The following is a 24587-nucleotide window of genomic DNA, read 5'->3' as shown; positions in this document are numbered from 1 at the left end:
CTGATGGTTTTTGGAATGACTGACATGACCTCAAAGGACCACTCTGTTCCATTTGAAATTGTTTGTGAATTTTATATCACCTGAAAGATTGCTTTAGCTTCACTGTGTTAACAGTATATATGCAACAGTCAAAAATCCCTGTTGTGGAGGTTTTCAAAGTTTATGATTCAAACCTTCACCTTGCTGTATTAGTTTCCAATTTTTTGCATGAAATACTTTTGGTTCAAGTGGAAAATATTTTTTATTATTATATAATATTAAAAAATATTCAGCTGAATGGATGTGAGCTAGTTAAATGGATAAACTACTCTCCTGAAAAATACAAAGCAAACAAATGTTCTTGTTGTCCAGCAGAGGTCACTTACAGGCCACTTTATTCCTTACTTACTGTGCTTTCACTTGCCTAGTTAGCATCTGTTGTTTCCCTTACTAAGTAATTCTGGATCAGCTGTGCATATGAAGGTCCTGAAGACCCTACTAATGACTTTGAATCTTTTTTAGAATCATTAAGAAACAGAATGGCAATATCCTACTGAAACAGAAGACAAATCATGAAAAAGAACAGGGACTTCATTGATCCCATAATCTCAGTAGGTAATCTTAGTAACTACACCATGCTTCACAAGCTTTGCTGTGCATATTAAAGAATTTTCAGTGCAAACATACTGTACCATGTATTACTAAATCTATGTGGGATTCTTATCTGTTTTCTTATCTGCTAAATCTTCACAAAACGTTTCTCAATGTGCACTTAAATTGAGAAGCAAGATGCGTTTAAAGCTTCTCATAATTCAACTGTATGTGAATCTCAACTGTTGCATGCTTGCAGAGGCCTTTGCTTCACAAATTTTTGTTGCAACATGAAGAAAACGCTTGGGTAGTCTTTACTTGACCAATCAGTTGTCAAGTGTGAATAATTCATCCAACTTCAGCAAAACATGCCATTCTGTGTCTTCTGTTGTTGCTAGAGTGAAAAGCTGGAAATCAGACATGGTGTTTTATGAGTCTTTAAGCATCAAGAAAAGGCCTGAGTTTGAAGTGGACTGAACAGAAAATAACCCCATGCCATTTCAAGTTTCATTTACAGCAGATGAAAGAAAAGCAAAAGAAAAGAGCAAGAAGGTTCTTGTCTCCCCAAGATAAATGAAGGGCAGAAATTCGCCATTAGTCTATAGACGCCATTAGCCCAGTAGTTAGATTATGTGCTCTGAACTTTTTATGAATGGCATTTATTTTCGTTTTGTTACTTTTTGATGGCAAGATTTAACTACTTCTTGCACAGAGCAATATAACACTGAACAGTTCGGCACCATACATGCATGTAAGCAACAGCATATTTTTTTGTTTGATTTAGTTGAGCAAATATCGAGGTGTAAACTGTGGTTTTATCGTGAAGCACTGTTATTTGTCTTTGTATGTGGGTATGCTGGAACAGAAAAAAAAAACCCTATGAAATCCTCTGTCTCTCTCTAGCTCCCTGATTCTTCTGACGCTAGGACAAAATTGTAGCTGCTTTCAAAGATAAGGGTCTAAATATGTCATGATTTTACACTGTGCTTAGTTTTCTGGTTGCACTAAACAATGCATTCTTTGCAGATGTCAAACACAAAGCTGGGTGAAAAGTGGCCTGGTGGCTGGATAAAAACTTTTCTTGAGTGATGGGTGGTCCATATACAGACACATTACAAATGTACAGTAAGGTAAGTTCCTTTAAAATCTCGAAGACAGTGTTTGACTTTATAGTCAAACTTTTACAAAGTAAAGCAGAACAGCTGACTAGGAATGGTAAGAATAGTATCTTGATATCTTTCTGAATCTCATGCTTTTGAAGCTCAGATCTCTTTTAGATCAGGTGACAGGAAGCTCAGTCAGCAAATTTTTAAAAGAGGAGGAGAAACACTTAGTACATGTGTTCTTAATAGTCAGTACCTCGAGTGAGGGATCCTTTGTGAATTATGAACTTTGCTTGAATCTCAGACAGAATTTCTTCTGAGTTAAGCAGGTTGTTTGGTTTTTTTTGGTCTCGTCTACTTCAGAACTGTCTCATTCTTACATCTTCTATAAAGAATATATTCTCAGTCTTGCAAACTCAAAAGTACAGGCTCAGCACCTCTGCAAAGTTTGTTTTTAATAAGAAACAGGAATAGGGTTTGGTTTATAAGCTGTGCAGGTTTAATTCCTGCCGGGATCGGAGAGCATGTTGCCGTTGCCTCTCCCCCACCCGTGGCCGGTCGGGCTGGAAGTTAGGCACAGACCCGGGCTAAAATAACAAGGAATTTAATACGACAGAGTGATAGAACAATCTGAACAACAACAGTAACAATGATAATAACAATGAACAGCAATAAGAGTGAACAAGATAAAAGATATACAGAGAAATACCGATAAATGGTCAAGGAGCAAACCTGCCGCGTGTAAGCAATCCCAAACACCAGAAGCGAAAGTAAAAGGCTCCGCCCCTGGACCTGACGTCAGCATGGTATGAATAACCCGGCTGGAGATTCCTTTCCCCTCTCTCACTGCTGGAGAAAAAAAAAACTTGACTCTATCTTAGCTAAACCAGGACATAAGCTTAGGTCCAGACTAATGTGCAGTCATTTAAAGTTTGAGGGAGGGGAAGATGTTATAAAATTCTGCTTTGTTCCTAGTTTGTCAGCTGCTGGCCTAGGACAGAAAAATAAATCAAGGCATATCTGACTCTCATTAATGTCCACTGGAAACTTGCTGTCATCTACTAGGTTAGGTCTTTATTTTTATACATAAACATAAACTCAGAGTATTATACATGCTGATGCTCATACCATCTAATTTCTACCATGAATGAAGGGTGAGACTCTGTAATAATTGAAGTATTATTCCTATTCCTATTTATCCTACTACAGCATTGTTCCTGGTGTGTCCTGCTATATAAATTCCCTCCTCTCTCACAAGCAGTTGACACTTTTACCTTGCTCTTAATATACAAAGTGGACACAGAACATCCAAATATTTTATCATTAATGAGGGCTGTCAGGGTACTAGCTCAAGAAGCCACTCTTCATAGTCTCTGTGGTAGGCTGACATATGAAAGGAAATACATGAAGAGCTTCCGCTCTGCTCCATCCTTCTTACTACGCAGAAGTACGGATGCATGGTAGGTTATGCAGGCAAGGGATATATCACTACTAATTCAGAAGAAAAAGATCTTGCACAGGACAGCTTCCACTTTATATCTTTCTAAGAGCCGTAATTAAACACGCTGTATGAGCACCTATTAAGAATGGTGCTCCATAATGCCTGGTCTGAGGTTTTTCTGAAGCAAGGTTATGCCTAGGTTTTTGTTCTTCAGAAGTCTTTAATCCTGACTCTTGTCTCAATGAAAAGTTTGAAATACTTTGTAAACTCCTGGTTTGGGGATAAGAGTACTCTGTTGGTCTGATATCAAAGTGAATCAATGAGCTAGCTCTGCATTTCTATCCACTGCTTTAGCCATATAGTCTTTTGCAAGTGTCTGGAAGCTGTCACCCTGCTCTGCTGTGATGAAAATAATTGGATATAGTTATTCCCATATGATACTGTTGCTGGTGAAGAATACTCAAAACTGATGGCTCCAAAGGCAAGTCTGAAACTTCAAAACCCAAGTGTTCTCATGTGCTGAGTTGCTTGCTTCTCCAAGGAAATCTTCAGAGAGCTGCACCATATATCAAAGAGCAGCCAAACATAAGACCATTCCCCCAAATGAATGATATGCAGAAAGAAGGTACATTGAAGGATCTAAATAGTCAGGAACTCAGTACTCAAACTGTGAATCAGGAGAACCAAATAATTCCGGAGCAAGGGAAGGCTATATACAAATAAGGAGATAGAAAATGAAATTACAAATTCAGTGAAGAAAGACATTTAATAATTTATGAATACTAGGATGCCTGCCCTTATGATTTTTGTCTTTTTTTCACTTAATACAGGAATTTACAATAGTCCTGTAAATTTGGATACTGCCTATAAACGTGCTGAGTTTACTACAGCTTAGTAAAATTTCCATTGTGTGATAAACTATGTTTCAGCAAGATAGTGTCCTGACCTGGCGAGAACCTAGCGGTGAGGAAATTGCTGAGAATCCTATCTGCTTTTACTTCTGCTTTTGCAGGCAAGAAACTTTCAAGGAAGTTCAACAGACATTCAACAAACCAGGCATTTTTGTGTGTTACAGGGTTACAAGATGAGGCCTGAATGCATGTGTTGATAGTGTATAGATATCACATTTGGTTCTTGGCCAAAATAGCAAAGGTCAGTGTAGAAATGTCATCTTCCTATTAAAAAAAAAAAAAACAAAACAAAAAACAAGACAAACAAAAAACCAACAACAACAACAACAAAACAACAAACACAAAACCAAAGCAAAACTCTCTAATTTCAAATCTCTGTTCAATGATTTTGGCTCCACAACATTTTTATCAAATCATGGCTGGAGATATCACAGAATAACAGAATCATTCAGGTTGGAAAAGACCTTTGGGATCATTGAGCCCAACCATCAGCCCTACTCTGCAAAGTTCTCCCCTACACCATATCCCCCAACATCTCATCCAAACAACCCCTAAACACATCCAGGGATGGTGACTCCACCCCCTCCCTGGGCAGCCTATTCCACTCTCCGACCACTCTTTCTGTGAAAATTTTTTCCTAATGTCAAGTCTGAACCTCTCCTATTGCAGTTTAAAGCCATTCCCTCTTGTTCTATCACTAATTACCTGTGAGAAGAGACCAGCACCAACCTCTCTACAATGTCCTTTCAGGCAGCTGTAGAGAGTGATGAGGTCTCCCCTCAGCCTTCTCTTCCTCAGACTAAACAGTCCCAGCTCCTTCAATCTCTCTTCATAGGATTTGTTCTCCAGGCCCTTCACCAGCTTCGTTGCCCTCCTCTGCACTCGCTCCAGCACCTCGATATCTCTCTCGTATTGAGGTGCCCCAAACTGGACACAATACTCAAGGTGTGGCCTCAGCAGTGCAGAGTACAGGGGGACTATCACCTCCCTACTTCCGCTGGTCACACTATTTCTAATACAAGCCAGGATGCTGTTTGGCTTTCTTGGCCACCTGGGCACACTGCTGGCTCATGTTCAGCTGCTTGTCAATTAGAACCCCCAGATTCTTCTCTTCCAGAGAGCTCCAGCCACACCTCCCCAAGCCTGTAGCCATGGATGGGGTTGTTGTGGCCCAAGTGCAGGACCTGGCACTTGGCCTTGTTGAAGCTCATCCCATTGACATTGGCCCACTGATCCAATCTATCCAAGTCTCTCTGTAGAGCCTCCTTATCTTCATGCAGATCGACACTCCTGCTTAACTTGGTGTCATCTGCAGACTTACTAATGATATACTCTATGTCCTTGTCAAGACCATCTAACAGACCTTCCTCTTGGTAAGGAAATTTTCTGACAGCAGAATTGCCCAATGCATCTCTTCCTCAGCATTATATTTTATGTTATTAATTTTGCAGAACTACCTGTGGCAATATCTCACAATTCTTGCTACTGTACTTTTCATGTCCACACAATGACACCATAGCCAACTGGACAGTGTAAGCTCTATTAAGAAGTTTATTCTAATAATGAACTGTATCACTAGCATTACAGGAAGACAAGTAATAAATGATTTACTTAAAAGTTTAAAGCTATATTCCTTCACCCCATATTGTTTTTCCAAATCCTACATCCCATTTTTAAACATAAATGGGTATGTTTCTGTTGGCCAGGGGTTTTTTAGGGATAATACAGAGTACATTGCAAAAAAAGGCGGTCACAGCAGTCAAGCAAGCCTCAAATACCCCTTCCTCTCCTGGGTTATTAAAAAATGAATCAATTGACTGTATAAAGGGGAAAAACCTTACAGTCAAAGCTTTCAATGCCTGCAGTTGTTCTGATGTTTTGGTTGTTCATTTGTACTGTAACACAGCCAATGTCTGTCCAAGGCCAGGCAAAGAGCAAAGGACTCACTCCCAGAATGTCATATGCAGTACCTGTAAATAAGGCTGGTAAGATTGAGGTAGGCAATCATTAGGATTGTGCAAGACAGAGATAAGCCAGAAAGCAACCTCTTCCCAAAATAAAGCACAAAATTACAGCTTTCAGTAGAAATATAGGGGATTTTTTTTTTTTTTCTCTTGGTTGGCTTATCTTCATGGTAAAAATTGAGCAGATTTGTGTTATATTCCTTCTCTGCTACATACTGTTGAGTTGACTGTCAGGGAAGCCAGTGACGTGGTTAAGAGTTTCACTGTGTACTGATCAAGTAAAGGTCTTGGTAAGTAAAGATCTCTTGCTCTGGTAAGAATTAGACCATACTGAGGCCATGCAACACTTGCAGGTACAGGCGTGCTGGATAGAAAGGACCTTTGTAGGCTGCCCTACTGGAGCACAGCAAGCTGATGAGAAGGACTGCTAACAGGATGTAATCTCAGTTTAACAGCATTCTGTCCCTGAGCATTCTCTGTATAAATGTAGTATCTGCTTTTGAGGAGCAGTTGCTCTAGTACTTGACTTCAATAGAGCTGTCTTATGCTGTCAGACTCTTAGGTTTTGGGCTGACTCAGAGCTGTCACCTCCAAGACTAGGTCTGGAACAAGGATTCCCTGCTGCCTCTTCCAGGATGTCTTCTCTCCTGTTACCTGGACTGCATGAATCATCTTCTAAAGCACTTTTTATGGAGGAAAAAAAAGAGTTACCTGAGATCTATGACTTTAAATAGGACCTTCAGAACTAACTACCTCCTAAATATAAAAGTTTCATGGCATCTTTCAAAACCTAATTCTGATCTCTGGTGAGAAAGTCTGCAGCTGTGTAAGCCTTGGGACCTGAAGACTGTCATTACATCCACGCTCAGTGAGATTCTCCATGTGGGGTTCTCCATCTTCTCTAAATATAAATATGGGTTGCAAAATCTGGGTTTTTTTCTATTTCAGATCCCTAAGATTTACTCAATTTTTGTGAGAAGTTTTGAAAATTTTATTTCTTTATCTAAACCATTGTTGGTGACAATTATTGTTAGTCTCTGGGAAGTGATTTCATTGCTAGAAAACCCTGCCACCAATTTGCCAAAGGTAACAGACACTTCAGCTCTCCTAGAAGAAAGGATTGGGGTGGTCAACTTGGAAAACTTTGGAGGTTAATAGATCTTAGCTCCTGGTAGTCAAAAAACACAAAGGTTTGTGTGAGGTTGAATCTCTGTAGGGAGCAGACTTCTCTAAGAGCTTATAATTTTCTTTTCATTTTGATATTTTGAGCTATATTGATATTTTGAGCATATTTTGAGCTTTCTTGCTGCCTTCATTGGAGACAGCAGCAATGTCAGCTGCAGTGGGTGGAGGAAGCAAGCAGTCAATTCAATGTGAATGATAGAGCAAGCTTCAACTTTATTGAAAGAAATCACACCTTATATAATCACTCTACAATAATCATGCACACTACTCACAAATCTATTGGATACATGTAAAAGGCTACATTATAATATCCCAGCCCCTTGCGGCATTTCAGGCATGTCACAACATCTTCCCTCTTCTGGCCTGCCCTCTTTCCCAAGGTTGTTTACCATCATACTCAAGGCCATTGTGTACCTCAGTTTCTCTCTTTGTTAGCATAGCTGTATCCTGGGTTTTTTCCTTTGTTTACCTCAGATGGCTGCAATCAGCTTCTGCAGAGACCCATGGCCTTGCTCTCTGCAAGCCATTCTCCAACAGTCAACTTCCCTGTCATTGGATAATTAACACAGTATAAAAAATCAGCAGAAGGAAATCATTAGAGGGCTGTTAAGAACTGGCTTGAGTGTATGAAGCTGGATAAAAAATATAAACCAGGATTCATATAACAAAACTAAGCTAAATACCTTTCCTTATTTTATTTTGGTGAATGCCAATGCCCTGGCTTTTGATGTGAGCCTAGTGGAGGAAGCATAAAGAAGTATATAGAAAAGTGTTTCTTCTTAAACTCTGCTTTTTATCCTAATGATAATGTTCTTGCAGTAATATGCTAGTAATTATAATTTTTATTGTACTTTATCAGATGAAACATGAGAGGAGAAGCTGCTCTCTGTGGGTAATCTTTTCTGAAGCTTAAAATAAAGAGAAATAATCGAGGTGACTAGCAAAATTCACTAGCTGAATTTGATTTTCTCTCCTTACATAATCTGTCAACCAAATGTTGCTCCTTAGATTTGTTTTTCATTTTGTCTGGTAGAACTGGGAAAAAATAAGGCCAATTGACTTTAGTATGTGGCTTATCTACTATAAATGTTTGTCAGCTCATGTTTGTGGTAGTTTCATTTTTGATTTTTAGTTAAACACAGAATATGTGTGACACGATTGCCTCAAAAGTGACCCTCATATTAAAATCAAGGACTCTTTTTGTGGTGCAACTTGTCAGAATGTCATGGAGACCTTTAGCTTATGATGTTACTGCCTCTTCCTCTTGTTCTGCTCAGAGAGGGCACCAAAGTATTGCAGATCTGGGATCCAAGAGGACTTTGGCTCAGAGGTGTAATACTGAGAAAGAAATGTATCTTATTAATATACAAGGTCTGAAAGGAGAAACTGGGAGGCAATTAGATCATTGCTACATAAACACACTTAAGCGTTTTGTCCTTTAAGTTATGAGTGTTTGCTAGTAGTGGGGATGCTATAAAGCTTACACACTCTAAACTTAGACATACTGCAATCCTGATAAATGTGGAAAGAAGAGTCCCAGCAGAAACACAATAGCTGAAAAGTTCAGGATCCATCCCAAACTGGAATACTGTATGACTCATTTGGAATCAAGAGAAATGTTTTAGATTTAGACATACAATGAACAAACATTGAAATGGATTTGCAGCACAGTGCAACTGATGACTGTTGCTATATTAGGCATTTTCATTACACTTTGAGATTTTCAAATTCTTATAAGCTAGGTTGTTTCTTTTCTGGTTTCCATACATAAAGATACAACCAGAGGATAGATTAAATGGTTCAGACACCACCCCTTGTTCTTGGTCTTTTGCCTGAACATGGAAGTGTATTTCCTATGTAGTGTAAGAAACCCTTTCCAATGCCACCCTTTTAAATTATGTAAATGGAGACATTTATGAAATTACTCTGCTTGATTTGTCACAGACCTGTGAACTTAGCAATGGTTATTCTTCAGCCTTTCAGTGCCTTGGTACTTTGGCTTTCACTGTTGATGGTAACAAGTTCAGTTAACACAGATAAAGCTGAAGGGAAAATTTATTCCCACCCAGTAATTTGGTGCAGTGCTCCTGCAGTCAATATTTTACCAGGCAGAGATGGAAGAGGCGGTCCCAAAGGTGGAAAGGGAGAACTAAGTAAAGAGCAATCACCCTTTAACAATATAGTATTTTTTGACAGTCCTTATCATCCCTTCAGTCTTGTTTCATGCCTCCTTCATTCTTTCATTTTACCTTTTTACTTCTCTCCTTCTGCCCTATTAAACTTTTGTAGGCTCTGCACAATTTTAGGAAGTTGAAAATGCTTTTTGCATTTATAATGCTTCTTTAGATACTTAGCTTTTAATCAATAAAAAAAATACAGTACATTTTCACAGCACACCATAAAACAGAAATGTAATGAGATTTTAATCTGGTTGTACCGTTGCTACTCTGAATCACTTAGAGTTTCCTATGATATCCTACTAAATGATTATTGCACTTTATTTCTAAGGGTCAGCTCTCAAAACCAGAAATCATACTTGTAAAGTTGATTAATAATCTGATGGTCATAACTCGATTGCTTCATACCCACTAAGTCCCGACAACAGGATTCCCCCAAGGCATGGTTTGTCCGTTTTCATGCACTGCTGCAAAATGCAAATAGATCAGCAGGTGCTTTCTGTCATGTGGTAGAACCAAGTAACCTACTCTCCCAAGTTGCCTAATCATAATTTCTGTCCAAACACTTAATAAGTACGTATGGAATCATATACTCTCTTACTGTATCCTGTCTGTGTTATCATGTGTATACCACACATCCTGGAATTAGATAACTGCTTTTCAGCCTTCAAGAAAACTCCCATCATTATCAATACTATTTGATATGAACTATGACATAACATTTCAATGACATACATTGATATTCTGTATAGACATTTATTGGTCCATATACCCTCAGTATGCCCTCTCCAATTTTATGATTGAAGTGAGTAAAGACAACACTATCTGTTTCAACAGACTGCTTCAGATGTATCCTTAATCTTCTGTTTTAGCTCATTTTCTAGATCATATACTGTGATATGTGATTGGATTGCAGCTGAAGTATATTGGCTTTCTGGTTTTAGAGCATGTGTACCTCTGCAATAACATGAGACAGCATTTATTTCATTGATTTTCAAGTACATGTAGTAAAATAATAAAATAACGTAGTAAAATAATGCATTTCCAATAAAATAAAGCTTTCAGTTTTCCTGAGATGTTTTTATTTTCTGGGGCAGGGGAGAAGGTCTACAGGCTTTTCCTGGAAAAGTGGGACCTCTGGGAATAAAAGGAGATTTAGGACCACAAGGAGAAAAAGGGGAACGTGGAAGTAAGAAATAAATTTCTCATGTTTCTATAATCTTGTTTTCAACTTTTTTAGTATATTTTCAAAAAAATATTTGTGTTAATGTCCAGTATTCTTATAAAATAATTTGAGGAAAGGTGGGATTTCCAGAAGTGTGAGGAACAGAAAGATAAAGTCTGTTACACAGAAGATGAGCTGACAAACATAACTGAGGGAAGAAAGTGTCTGGAAAGAGGCACTTGTTTATTGTTATATGTGAGTGAAATAAACCCTCTGTCTCATAAACAACATTTTTTCTTCTGTAATTCTTTGCCTGTTCATGTCATTTTTTACTTCAACTTTAATTCATTTAGAAATGTTTACATGTCTGTTTTGCATTTGAGAACTGGACTTTTCCCTCTGAATAGATGACTTCAGCAACCCTGAGAATTCAAAGCCCACCCAAATATTCATCCTAGTCATGGATAAGCCTCCCTCAGTGGGACAAATTCCCATGGAGCAAATCTGCAATGTGGCCTGTCGTTTCTGCTCTCAAAACCAAATAGTTCTCTCACATGGCATCAGGTTACAGGAGAGCTAAGCATCTCTGAGACAGTTATTGTGTAGCCATTTTAATATAAATTACTAAATAACACCTTTAACTGCTAGTTGTGGTAACCAGTTACCTGCAGAAACAAGTAACTGCTTTGGAAACAAAAGTACAGGGTTTGGAGGCTGAACTAAACAGATACAAAAAAAAAGGTAAGGTCCAATCATTTTCTTTTTGACCTGGTAAAATGATGGACATGCTTATGCTGGAGAACAGACTGAAAATAGTAGGTTGAAAAAAATATTACAAATTTCTTGTACTCAGGGGAGATGGCCATTAATTAAATGCTGTCTCACTGAATATGTCCTTCCTGAACTGACCTGCCAAACTGCCAAAGGATCACTTTGCCAACATACAGGGCAAGGGCTTTTTACATGGACTGCGGGATCATCAGAGGAAAATTTAACTAGGCATATGTCCCAGTTTTTGTATCATTGTTATAAGGTGGTAGACTCCCTTCACACTAATCCCAGAAACCTGTTAAAAACAGTAAGATAAAATAACTTGCCCATTAAAGACAACAACTGTGTTTCAAAATAATTGCTGCTAGCAGTTTTGTCTGCTAAATGAACAAGAGCTTCACTTTCCATTGGCTTTTCATGTAAGTCTGTCAAGAGTGTGAGCTATGTGTTCCTACTTGTAAAATAATACATATTTTCTGGAGAAATACTCAGTTTCCCAGGCTCACTAAAGCTATCCTTATATCTTATCTTTCTGCTCTGTTGTTTTAAACCATGAGTTGTGTTACTGTCCCTCAGCTTTGGTTTCTGTGATAAAGCTAATGGGTACAGAAGATCTCCTAATTGCAGCTCACTTCCTTTGTATGATTTTATTTGATCTGTGATTTTTGTATTGAAACCTGTCAAGCTCTTTTGTCATGCTTGCAATTTGAGTGTGAATTCCTTCAGATCCTGATTCAAAAGCTGTAATAGTATATGAACTGGAAATGAAAAACATTAGAACAAGACCTGTGATCCAGTTTCTTGTGAAATTCTAGTTTTCTTGAAGTGTAGGCTTGTTATTTCCAGGTGTCTCTTCTGTCAGACTTCTACTGGATTCTGCCTACTACAACAAATAGTCTGTTTACAAGTGGTATTACTTATTTCTGAAGTACAATTGTGATATGGATAAATAACTATAGCGTGACCAATTTTTGGTATAATACAATTACATTCACTTTTGATTCTAGCTTTTATTTTAAAGGACATCAAGTGTATTGGTAAAAAAATATTTGTCTCAACTGGACAGAAGATACTTTGGACAATGGAAAATCCCTTAGTGCAAAAGCTGGATGTGTACTTACCTCTCCTAGAAATGAGGCTAAGAATAGAGCTTTAAAAGATGTAACACCTTCAACATAGGCTTATATGGGGATGTGTGATGAACAGACTGAAAGCAGGCTCATGCATCTGAATTGAGGGACTGTAACTTAAAGAAACTGGAATGCTGGAGAACAAAAAAATCTGAAAAACGAAGACTGCAGTAATAGAAGACTCTGGAAAATGGAATTATGTTAATTGTTCAAATTCAAGGACCTTAATTATTTGTGAATTCTTGAACTGATACATCTAAGAAAACCCAATGGTTTTGCTCTCAATTATGTGGTTGATACAGAAGTTTGTTCCCATGAAGGTGGCCTGGAGTAACCAGAAACAGTATATTTATAATTGTTTTCTCTTTGACATTCCGTTTTGAATCTCCTAATAAAATATAATTAACATCTTCAATCATTATAAATTAAAGTGTGCTTATCATAGTGGTAGTAAGACTAATAAGTTATGGCATGCTCAGCAGGCTGGTCATACCTTCCTATGAGTTCTTCATAAATGCAGCATCAAGGAAATGTTTTTTAATGATCTTGAAACTAATGAAAAAATTTTATATATTCTGTCTTTGAGCTGAGCTGTAAAATCTGAGAGACTACTCTCCACTACTTTCTTCTGATACATTCTTTTATCACGTAAATAACGGACAGAGACTATGTTATGTCAGTATTTAGCGTTGGCTTTGCTCCTAATGCGCTTTTACTTTAGTTCTAAAACTGACTGATAATAATCACTTAGAGCCTAGGGTGATAATTGTCATCTGGGTACAGAGGTCTGTTGCACACAAGTGATTAGTGACATGCAAATAACTTCTGTTTTGAAGTCTTGGCTATTTTTGTGTTGTTTTTTCCATGTGATAGGAAAATGAAAGGTACTGTAACTACAGAGGAATAAACCAGTAAAACCAGGTTGTTTTTTGTGCAGTAGAATCATAAGAGACAAGAAAATCTATTTTGGCTGTGTAAAGGCATCATTTGAAGTGCAGGAAATATAGATCAAGATTTAAATGCAGTAGAAAGAAGAAAATTTTTGTCTTAAACATAAGCCTACAGGTGAGATGTACTCCCAAGTTCAATTTAGCTCATGCAGAAAAACAGCAAAAGGCTTTATTTATGTGAATAGGTCCTTGATGTGAGAGAAGTCATACCATAGGCTTTTGTGATTTTCTTGATGGGTGTTTCTTTCACCTCAAGTGAACTACAAAAAGGTGAACTACAGATTGGATTAACTAGGAATAGGTGAATACCATGACAACAAAGCCCAATATTAAAATTTTGACAATTAAGAAAAATGTTTACATGCAGGCTTTTAAGTTTTTGACCATGGAAGAATAGAAGATTATCAATTACTCTTCCATTTAGTTTAAGACATGTAAGCTAAGTATCTCTATGGAGAGGATTGTGTCTACACAGGCAAATTATGTGGACCCATGGGAGCACAGGAACATATCTGTACAGAGGAGCATTTTGTGCCCAGATAATCTGTTTTACAGCTATTATTTTCATTGTCTAATTACATGTCTACTTTTGTAACTAGTAACTTTTCTCTGCATCAAAATACAGCAAAAAAAGCAATTACTAAAAATGGTGAAGAGTATGAATTTTCTGGAGTATGATTTATCTGCTGATCTGCACCATGTTCTCCTTGTCATTACTGGCAACATACCTTTGCAGTTCTCAAATGAACTACATTACTTTCCTTCATTAATTGGTGTCCTGCATCTGTGAAAACAAGAACTTCTAAAATTTAGCCTGGGAGTTTTTAATCAATATTTATTATGTGAAAATGTAGGCTATAGTGTAATATTGGAAAGACAGAATTGGGTTAATGTAGGACAAGAGACATTCTACAGAGTAGGTACAATCCTGTTGTGCTTCCAGGTTTAGGGATCAGTGGTAATTCAGTCTCCAGTACATTTATTTGGAATGGTTGTGGTAAGTCTACCTTGAGATTGTATCCTGAAAAGACTGTGATATATTTTGTGACCATTTCATTTGGAGCTGGACTAAGAGCAGTGATGCATTATGCCCCCAGTGTGTTAGCCAGTAGGTTACAATAACTAAACTACTGATTTGAAAAAGATTTGGAGTCATATTTTGCAGATGTGAATGGTTGTGTTCTTTCAACTGATTTTTTTTTAGTTGAAGTTGCTGTATCAGTCACTCTCTCAAGAGTCCAGCTCTGAAATGTAATTTAGACTAATTTTTACATGATTTTGCCCAGCAAATCTCTAATACAGTTGTTAGGAATTTATGAAGCTCCATGTAATTTTGATTGTGTTCAGAGAGCACTACACACCATTCAAATGGGATCTATACAAACTGCAAAACTGTTTGCAGTTAAATGAAAAAAAATTCTTATGCTAAAAACATTGGGAGTTCACAAAAGCAGAATGGGAGAACATTCATAGTGTATGATCAGTTTCATACAGTCCAAAGTTGTCAGATAACGTAACTTTTTTACTGGGCTGTGTATGTCAAAGGTGTATTTCACCCCAGCAAGGATGGTGTATACAGCAAATCTGAGCTGCATTTTTTGAATCTGCTTGAAGTAAACAAGCGCCTAGGCTTCAGTCCAGTATCGCTTCTCCTGTTCCCAGCATTCCCAACATCTTGTAGGAAAGATCTCACGGAAGATGGTTCCCCAGCTGAAACACCTCCAAACTCTGCTCTGTATTACTATGATGAAAATCTGTATCTGGTGGAGTTGTCCTAGAAATGCAGAGTGTAAGTGAAAGTATAGCTCTATTAGTCTGGGTTTACCCAGTAAACTGTCCTGTCCTGAACTGTTGCTCAGAGGAGCAGAATAGCAGCACCACTGCTATGGAGCCCACAGGGCAGGAACAAGATCTCAAAATAGAAAATGAGCTTTTATTAAGTCATATTACTTGAAACGTTTAAACTTAGCAAGGTTCTATCAAATGTGCCCTAAATTCTGACCTTTCTCACCATGTATGTTAGGGACACCTTTCTTTCTTTAGGGATTCTTTTCTTCAGTAGGTGCTAAAAAGAGAGAAAGAGTTTGAAATTGTGTTTTGTTATCCTCCAAGAGGCTTAAATCAGCATCCCTGATGACCACTTAATTTTGCATTAATTATAAACTAATCTGTATCTGCTGTTATACCCCTGATTAGAACCATCTCATTTGCTGCTAATATGACCTCCACAGAGCTTCTGAGTAATTCAGGATAAGAGCAGCATTTGTTAATCACCTGCTGAGTTTATCTTTCTAAAACACAATTTCAGGCTAAGTATAGTCTTAGGAAGAGCCATCGTGTCACATGTGAAAAAACCCACAATCTCTGAAAAGCTCTTTTCCTTCTCTTTATTTTACAAGTGACAGTTTTCACTGGGAATACAAGCTGGAAACAAGAAGCTATTTCAATCAGAAGCAACTTCTACTTACTGCTTTATTTTTTTTAATTATAACATGTAAATATGAGGGAAGGGTGGTTAATTCATGCTCAGAGCAGAGGAGAAACTTGCCCTTTGCTCTGACTTGCTTCTTGTTGTGAAGACATCACTCTCTTGTGTGAAACATGCAGAGAAGTGTTACGCAGGGAATTCTGTGGCTTTAGTGTTCCCAAAATGGCTCTACCCTTTGTCCTAGCACCTGGAGGCATAAGGAAAGAAAAGTAATTCCTGTAGTTTAGCCAGTGGTGTCCAGGAGAAGAAATAATACAGGAAAGCCTGGAAACCTAGGTGCAGTCTCATATCTCTCTTCAGCTTTCGGCACTAGCAGCATGACAGGATCCTTTGTGTCTGTGATGGTTTTAAGCCCTGTCGGGACCAGAGACCACATTGCCATTGTCCCTCCCCCAACCTCGGACACAAGTATAGCACAAACCCCAGGTTAAAATAAGAAGAAATTTAATACAACAGTGTAATAAGAAATCTGAACAACAAGAGTAGCAATGATAACAACAGTAAACAGTAATAACAGTGAACAACACAAAAGATATACAGAGAAATACCGCAATGCTTACAGACAGTTCGCTGACGATGCTCCCTGTCACCAAAGCAACAATGGAAAGCATCCCGCGCTGCCGCGTCGGACCTGATGTCAGCATGGTATGAATAACCCGGCTGGAGATCCCTTCCTCCTCTCTCTCTGCTGGGGAAAATTAACCCTATCCTAGGTGAACCAGGACATAATACACCCCTTTATTCTATACCATCTGCGTCATGTCCAGCTGCCATTTAGCAGTTAACAATAACATAATAACAATTTACAAAGGCACAGCATAATTCATGGCATGTTCTCGCCCAGAATCAAGTTCCCCTGTGGTATGTGTCGGACCTCTCCAATGTCCTGCATCACCCACCAGGTGCACCCAGATCCTTGAGCAAAAGCAATCCCATGGATGGGTTTGCCTTTACCTTTGCCTGGTGCAGGACTAAACCAGACCATTTTTCCCAATATATTCCTCATGCACACCACAGGGACTTTATCCCCATCTACAGCACGTGGAGGTTTTGACTGAGCCGGGCCAGCTCAACTGCAGATCCTCTTGTGTTGACTAGCCAGGTGGCCTTTGCTAGATGCATGTCCCAGTCTTTGAAGGTCCCACCTCCCAGTGCTTTCAATGTGGTTTTTAACAGTCCATTGTAGCGCTCGATCTTCCCAGAGGCTGGTGCGTGGTAGGGGATATGGTAGACCCACTTGATGCCGTGTTCTTCTGCCCAGGCATTTGTGAGGTTGTTTCGGAAGTGGGTCCCATTGTCTGACTCAGTTCTCTCTGGTGTGCCGTGTCGCCACAGGACTTGGGTTTCAAGGCCCAGGATGGTGTTCTGGGTGGTGGCGTGGGGTGCTGGGTAAGCTTCCAGCCATCCAGTGGTTACTTCCCCCAATACGAGCACATGGCGTTTCCTGTGGCGAGTCTGTGGCAGTGTGATGTAGTCGATCTGCCAGGCCTCTCCATATCTATATTTCAGCCATCGCTCTCCATTCCGCTGGGGCTTCACCCTATTGGCATGTTTGATTGTAGCACACGTCTCACATCCGTGGATGATCTCGGCAATGGTGTCAATAGTGAGGTCCACCCCTCGATCTCGAGCCCACTTGTATGTTGCATCTCTACCTTGGTGGCCCGAGGTCTCATGGGCCCACCGGGCTATGAACAGTTCACCTTTGCGCTGCCAGTCCAAGTCCACCTGAGCCACTCTAATCTTAGCAGCTTGGTCTGCCTGCTGGTTGTGTCGATGTTCATCACTGGCCCGACTCTTGGGTACATGGGCATCCACATGGCGCACCTTCACAACGAGGTTTTCCACACGGGCTGCAATGTCCTGCCACACCTCAGCAGCCCAGACGGTTTTTCCCTTACGTTGCCAGTTGCTCTGCTTCCATTGCTGCAACCATTTCCACAGCGTATTTTCCACTGCCCATGAGTCAGTGTACAGGTAGAGCCTCAGCCATTTTTCCCACTCAGCAATATCCAAGGCAAGCTGGACAGCTTTCACCTCTGCAAACTGACTCTATTCACCCTGTCCCTCAGCAGCTTCATTGACCCCTCATGTGGGACTCCATACAGCAGCCTTCCATCGTCGATGTTTTCCCACAATGTGACAAGACCCATCAGTGAACAGGGCATATCGCTTCTCCTCATCTGGCAACTCGTTATATGGTGGGGCCTCCTTAGCACGTGTCACCTCCTGTTCTGGTGAAATCCCAGAATCTTTGCTCTCTGGCCAGTTCGTAATCACCTCTAGTATCCCTGGGCACCTGGGGTTCCCTATTCGATCAATGCAACCCATTTACTCCACGTGGCATCTGTTGCATGCTGTGTGGAGGAGGCCTTTCCTTTGAACATCCACCCCACCACTAGCAGTCAGGGTGCCAGGAGGATCTGTGTTTCAGTGCTGACCACTTCTGAGGCAGCCCAAACTCCTTCGTATGCTGCCAGTGTCTCCTTCTCTTTTGCCGTATAATTAGCTTCAGAACATTTGTATCCCCGGCTCCAAAAGCCTAGAGGTCAGCCTCAGGTTTCCCCATGTGCTCTCTGCCAGAGGCTCCAGGTAGGGCCATTCTCCCTGGCTGCAGTGTAGAGCATGCTCTTAACCTCCTGCCCTCCCTGGACTGGCCTGAGGGCTACTGCTTGGGCAATCTCCTGCTTAGTTTGTTCAAAGGATAGTTGCTGCTCATGGCCCCATTCAAAATCGTTCTTCTTACAGGTTACGTGGTAGAGAAAGCTCACAATCAGGATGTAGTTTGGGATGTCCATCTTCCAGAATCCCACAGTGCGCAGGGAAGTCTGAGTCTCCCTTTTAGAGGTCGGTGAGGCCATGGCTGTTATCTTGTTTATCACCTCCATTGGGATGTGGTGACGCCCATCTTGCAATTTTGTTCCTAGGAATTGAATTTCCCTTGCAGGCCCCTTGACTTTCTTTTGCTTAATGGCAAAGCTGGCCTTCAGGAGGATTTAAATGATCTTCTTTCCTTTCTCAAAGACTTCCTCGGCTGTGTCCCCCCATACAATGATGTCATCAATGTACTGCAGGTGTTCTGGAGCCCCACCTTTCTCCAGTGCAGTATGGACCAGTCCATGGCAAATGGTGGAGCTGTGCTTCCACCCCTGGGACAATCAATTCCAGGTGTACTGGATGCCTCTCCAAGTGAACGCAAACTGGGGCTTGCACTCTGGCGCTATTGGAATGGAGAAGAACGCGTTAGCAATGTCAGTCGTGGCGTACCACTTGGCTGCCTTCGACTCCAGTTCATACTGGAGCTCTAGCATGTCCGGCACTGCAGCACTCATTGCTGGCGTCACTTCATCCAGGCCACGGTAGTCCACAGTTAGCCTCCATTCACCATTAGGCTTTCTCAGTGGCCATAGAGGTCTGTTGAAGGGTGAGTGAGTTTTGCTGATCACCTTCTGGCTTTCTAGTTGACGGATCAGCTGATGGATGGGGACCAGGGAATCTCGACTGGTGTGGTACTGCCGCCGATGCACCGTCCTGATAGCAATTAGCACTCGCTGCTCCTCAACCTTAATCTGCCCCACCACTGAGGGATTCTCTGAGACGACAGGTACGGTGGACAACTGTTCAACCTCCTCCAGGGCAGCTACACCAAAAGCCCCCCAGTACCCTTTTGGGTCTCTGAAGTACCCTCTCCTGAGATTGTCTATGCCCAGGATGCACGGGGCATCTGGGCCAGTCACAATGGGGTGCTTATGCCAGTCCTTCCCAGTCAGGCTCACTTCAGCTTCCAGTAGGGTCAGCTGTCGGGATCCCCCTGTCAGTCCAGAGATGCAAATGGATTCAACCCCACTGTAGCTCGATGGCATCAGGGTGCACTGTGTGCCAGTGTCCACCAAAGCCTTATATTCTTGTGGGTCTGACGTGCCAGGCCATCGGATCCACACTGTCCAGTAAATCCGATTATCCCTTTCCTCCACCTGGCTGGAGGCAGGGCCCCTCTAATCCTGCTCATCATCACTCACTTCTTGTAAGAATGTTTTACTGGTCCCCTCAAGAGGGCCAGACATAACGTTGGCCATTCTAATCTGTCTGGGGGATTTCTGACTGGACACTGGAGCTGCGCTCTTCTTGGAGGACTCCCCTTTCGTGATGGTCTTCCCTTTCAGCTGCTCTACTCGTGTAGCTAGGGCGGCAGTGGGCTGTTTTTGAGAGTTTCAGTTATCCTTGGAGCCTGCAGGCCAATGTAGTTGTGGCACAATGCTTTCTGAATGCCTGCCAGATCTTGTTTTGGGCCATGCGGCACTTCTCTAACAATAGCAGCACCCGGAAACCTGCCCCAAGGTCAGATAATAGTGAGGGGCAAGGGGTGTGGGAAAAGATGGGCAAAGGCCTGGGTCAGTGAGCACCTCCAATGCTTTGGAATTTCACTCCTGAACAAATGCAGAGCCCTGAAAAGATGATGGAATGCTTAGAAAGGGTGTGTTACCAAGTTGGAAAAAACAAGGAGACACAACACACTGCAGTGTGTTGGGGACTTGCTTATGCCTACCGTGTCCTTTTTATTACCACCCACTGCCCTCAAGGGTTAGAAAGGGCTGCAGGATCTGAGAATGAACTTACTGGTAGAGTATCTCGGTGGGTACAGGCAGAGCAAGTATCAGTTACCTCCACCAGCACAGCAAGTGAGCCAGAGAGCCAGCCAGTACAGAAAACAAAATATACCAGAAAGTCAGATCGCAAAGTGGGGGTTGGGGATAAGCCAGGTCCAGCACGGGAAAAGGAGGCAGGGCCAGTGGTGATCGTCTGTTCTCTATCCCCAACTGAGTTGCAAGATATGAGGAGAGATTTTGACCGCCTGGGAGGCGAGCAGATTTGCACCTGGCTGCTCCGATGCTGGGACAATGGAGCCAGTGCTTTTGAAATGGAGGGGAGAGAGGCCAAACAGCTGGGATCTTTGGCCGAGGATGATGACATTAATAGGGAAATAGGGAAACAGACTCAAACCCTCAGCATTTGGAAGCGACTCCTGCTCAGTGTAAGGGAGAGGTACCCCTACAAGGATGATATTCTATGTCAGCTAAGCAAATGGACGAACATTGGAAAAGGCATTCAGAATCTCAGGGAACTGGCTGTGTTTGAGATGATCTATGGTGATCTGAATAACGAGCAGTCACCCATGGACCCAGATGAGTCCCCTTGCACATACCTGATGTGGCGAAAGTTCCTGAAGAGTGCACCAGAAGCACACTCGAAAGCATTGGCAATAGTGTCCTGGTGGACAGACACCCACACTCTAACAGTGGATGGAGTGGTTGGCAAGCTCCGGCAATATGAGGGAAATCTCCCTTCATCTCACCGTTCCTGGGTCTCAGCTGTGGAGGAACTGTCTCAGAGGGTCCAGAAAATGGAACAGGACATGTCCCACGTTCCACCTGCATGGGCTGATGTCTCAGCCATTAGAAGTAAATGTTTCCCCACCCAAGAGAAAGGCAGCAGAAGGCACACACCACGAGGCACGCTGTGGTTTTTCCTCCGCGACCATGGAGAAAACATGAGGAGGTGGGATGGACAGCCCACTGCCGCCCTAGCTGCACGAGTAGAGCAGCTGGAAGGGAAGACCATCACAAAAGGGGAGTCCTCCAAGAAGAGTGCAGATCCAGTGTCCAGTCAGAAATACCCCAGACAGAATACAGTGGCCAATATTATGTCTGGCCCTCTTGAGGGGACCAGCAAATCATTCTTACAAAAGTGAGTGATGGTGAGCAGGATTAGAGGGGCCCTGCCTCCTGCCAGGTGGAGGAAAGGGATAATCGGATTTACTGGACAGTGTGGATCCGATGGCCTGGCATGTCAGACCCACAAGAATATAAGGCTTTGGTGGACACTGGCGCACAGTGCACCCTGATGCCATCGAGCTACAATGGGGTTTAATCCATTTGCATCTCCGGAGTGACAGGGGGATCCCAACAGCTGACCCTACTGGAAGCTGAAGTGAGCCTGACTGGGAAGGACTGGCATAAGCACCCCACTGTGACTGGCCCAGATGCCCCGTGCATCCTGGGCATAGACAATCTCAGGAGAGGGTACTTCAGAGACCCAAAAGGGTACCGGTGGGCTTTTGGTGTAGCTGCCCTGGAGGAGGTTGAACAGTTGTCCACCGTACCTGTCATCTCAGAGAATCCCTCAGTGGTGGGGCGGATTGAGGTTGAGGAGTAGCGACTGCCGATTGCTACCAGGACGGTGCACCGGCGGCAGTACCGCACCAACCGAGATTCCCTGGTCCCCATCCATCAGCTGATCCGTCAACTAGAAAGCCAGAAGGTGATCAGCAAAACTCACTCACCCTTCAACAGACCTCTATGGCCAGTGAGAAAGCCTAATGGTGAATGGAGGCGAGCTGTGGACTACCGTGGCCTGGATGAAGTGACGCCAGCAATGAGTGCTGCAGTGCCGGACATGCTAGAGCTCCAGTATGAACTGGAGTCGAAGGCAGCCAAGTGGTACGCCATGACTGACATTGCTAAGGCGTTCTTCTCCATTACGATAGCGCCAGAGTGCAGGCCACAGTTTGCGTCCACTTGGAGAGGCATCCAGTACACCTGGAATCGATTGTCCCAGGGGTGGAACCACAGCTCCACCATTTGCCATGGACTGGTCCACACCACACTGGAGAAAGGTGGGGCTCCAGAACACCTGCAGTACATTGATGACATCATTGTATGGGGGGACACAGCCGAGGAAGTCTTTGAGAAAGGAAAGAAGATCATTTAAATCCTCCTGAAGGCAGGCTTTGCCATTAAGCAAAAGAAAGTCAAGGGGCCTGCAAGGGAAATTCAGTTCCTAGGGATAAAATAGCAAGATAGGCATCGATACATCCCAATGGATGTGATAAACAAGAAAACAGCCATGGCCTCACCGACCTCTAAAAGGGAGACTCAGACTTCCCTGCGCACTGTGGGATTCTGGAAGATGGACATCCCAAACTACAGCCTGATTGTGAGCTTTCTCTACCACGTAACCTGTAAGAAGAACGATTTTGAATGGGGCCATGAGCAGCAACTATCCTTTGAACAAACTAAGCAGGAGATTGCCCAAGCAGTAGCCCTCAGGCCAGTCCAGGAAGGGCAGGAGGTTAAGAGCATGCTCTACACCGCAGCCAGGGAGAATGGCCCTACCTGGAGCCTCTGGCAGAGAGCACATGGGGAAACCTGAGGCTGACCTCTAGGCTTTTGGAGCCGGGGATACAAATGTTCTGAAGCTAATTATACGGCAAAAGAGAAGGAGACACTGGCAGCATACGAAGGAGTTTGGGCTGCCTCAGAAGTGGTCAGCACTGAAACACAGATCCTCCTGGCACCCCAACTGCCGGTGCTGGGGTGGATGTTCAAAGGTAAGGCCTCCTCCACACAGAGTGCAACAGATGCCATGTGGAGTAAATGGGTTGCATTGATAACACAATGGGTTCGAATAGGGAAATCCAGGTGCCCAGGGATACTAGAGGTGATTACGAAGTGACCATAGAGCAAAGATTCCGGGATGTCTCCAGAACAGGAGGTGACACGTGCTAAGGAGGCCCCACCATATAACGAGTTGCCGGATGAGGAGAAGCGATATGCCCTGTTCACTGATGGGTCTTGTCGCATTGTGGGAAAACATTGACGATGGAAGGCTGCTGTGTGGAGTCCCACACGACGGGTCAATGAAGCTGCTGAGGGACAGGGTGAATAGAGTCAGTTTGCAGAGGTGAAAGCTGTCCAGCTTGCCTTGGATATTGTTGAGCGGGAAAAGTGGCTGAGGCTCTACCTCTACACCGACTCGTGGGCAGTGGCCAATACCCTGTGGAAATGGTTGCAGCAATGGAAGCAGAGCAACTGGCAACGTAAGGGAAAAACCGTCTGGGCTGCTGAGGTGTGGCAGGACATTGCAGCCCGTGTGGAAAACCTCGTTGTGAAGGTGCACCATGTGGATGTCCATGTACCCAAGAGTCGGGCCAGTGATGAACATCGACACAACCAGCAGGCAGACCAAGCTGCTAAGATTAGAGTGGCTCAGGTGGACTTGGACTGGCAGCGCAAAGGTGAACTGTTCATAGCCCGGTGGGCCCATGAGACCTCGGGCCACCAAGGTAGAGATGCAACATACAGGTGGGCTCGAGATCGAGGGGTGGACCTCATTATTGACACCATTGCCGAGATCATCCACGGATGTGAGATGTGTGCTGCAATCAAATATGACAATAGGGTGAAGCCCCATCGGAATAGAGAGCGATGGTTGAAATACAGATATGGAGAGGCCTGGCAGATTGACTACATCACACTGCCACAGACTCGCCACAGGAAGCGCCACGTGCTCGCAATGGTGGAAGTAACCACTGATGGCTGGAAGCTTACCCAGCACCCCACGCCACCGCCCAGAACACCATCCTGGGCCTTGAAACCCAAGTCCTGTGGCGACATGGCACACCAGAGAGAACTGAGTCAGACAATGGGACCCACTTCCGAAACAACCTCATAAATGCCTGGGCAGAAGAACACGGCATCAAGTGGGTCTACCATATCCCCTACCACGCACCAGCCTCTGGGAAGATCGAGCGCTACAATGGACTGTTAAAAACCACATTGAAAGCATTGGGAGGTGGGACCTTCAAAGACCGGGACATGCATCTAGCAAAGGCCACCTGGCTAGTCAACACAAGAGGATCTGCCAGTCGAGCTGGCCCAGCTCAGTCAAAACCT

At 42.7% G+C, this 24587-nt stretch overlaps 1 protein-coding gene across 1 annotated transcript; it reads left to right on the top strand.

Annotated features, from left to right (window-relative positions):
- Positions 1–5979: 5979 nt before the first annotated feature.
- LOC141961137 (mannose-binding protein-like) lies at positions 5980–12668 on the top strand. Its single transcript, XM_074907741.1, is given in 9 exon segments — positions 5980–6010; positions 6175–6242; positions 6244–6279; positions 9150–9327; positions 10454–10540; positions 11165–11257; positions 12295–12354; positions 12357–12585; positions 12587–12668. Coding segments are annotated over 9 exon segments (864 nt in total).
- Positions 12669–24587: the final 11919 nt, after the last annotated feature.

The sequence above is a fragment of the Athene noctua genome, chromosome 5 (genome assembly GCF_965140245.1).
Source record: "Athene noctua chromosome 5, bAthNoc1.hap1.1, whole genome shotgun sequence".
NCBI lineage: Eukaryota > Metazoa > Chordata > Aves > Strigiformes > Strigidae > Athene > Athene noctua.
This window is presented reverse-complemented; position numbering and strand designations above follow the sequence as displayed.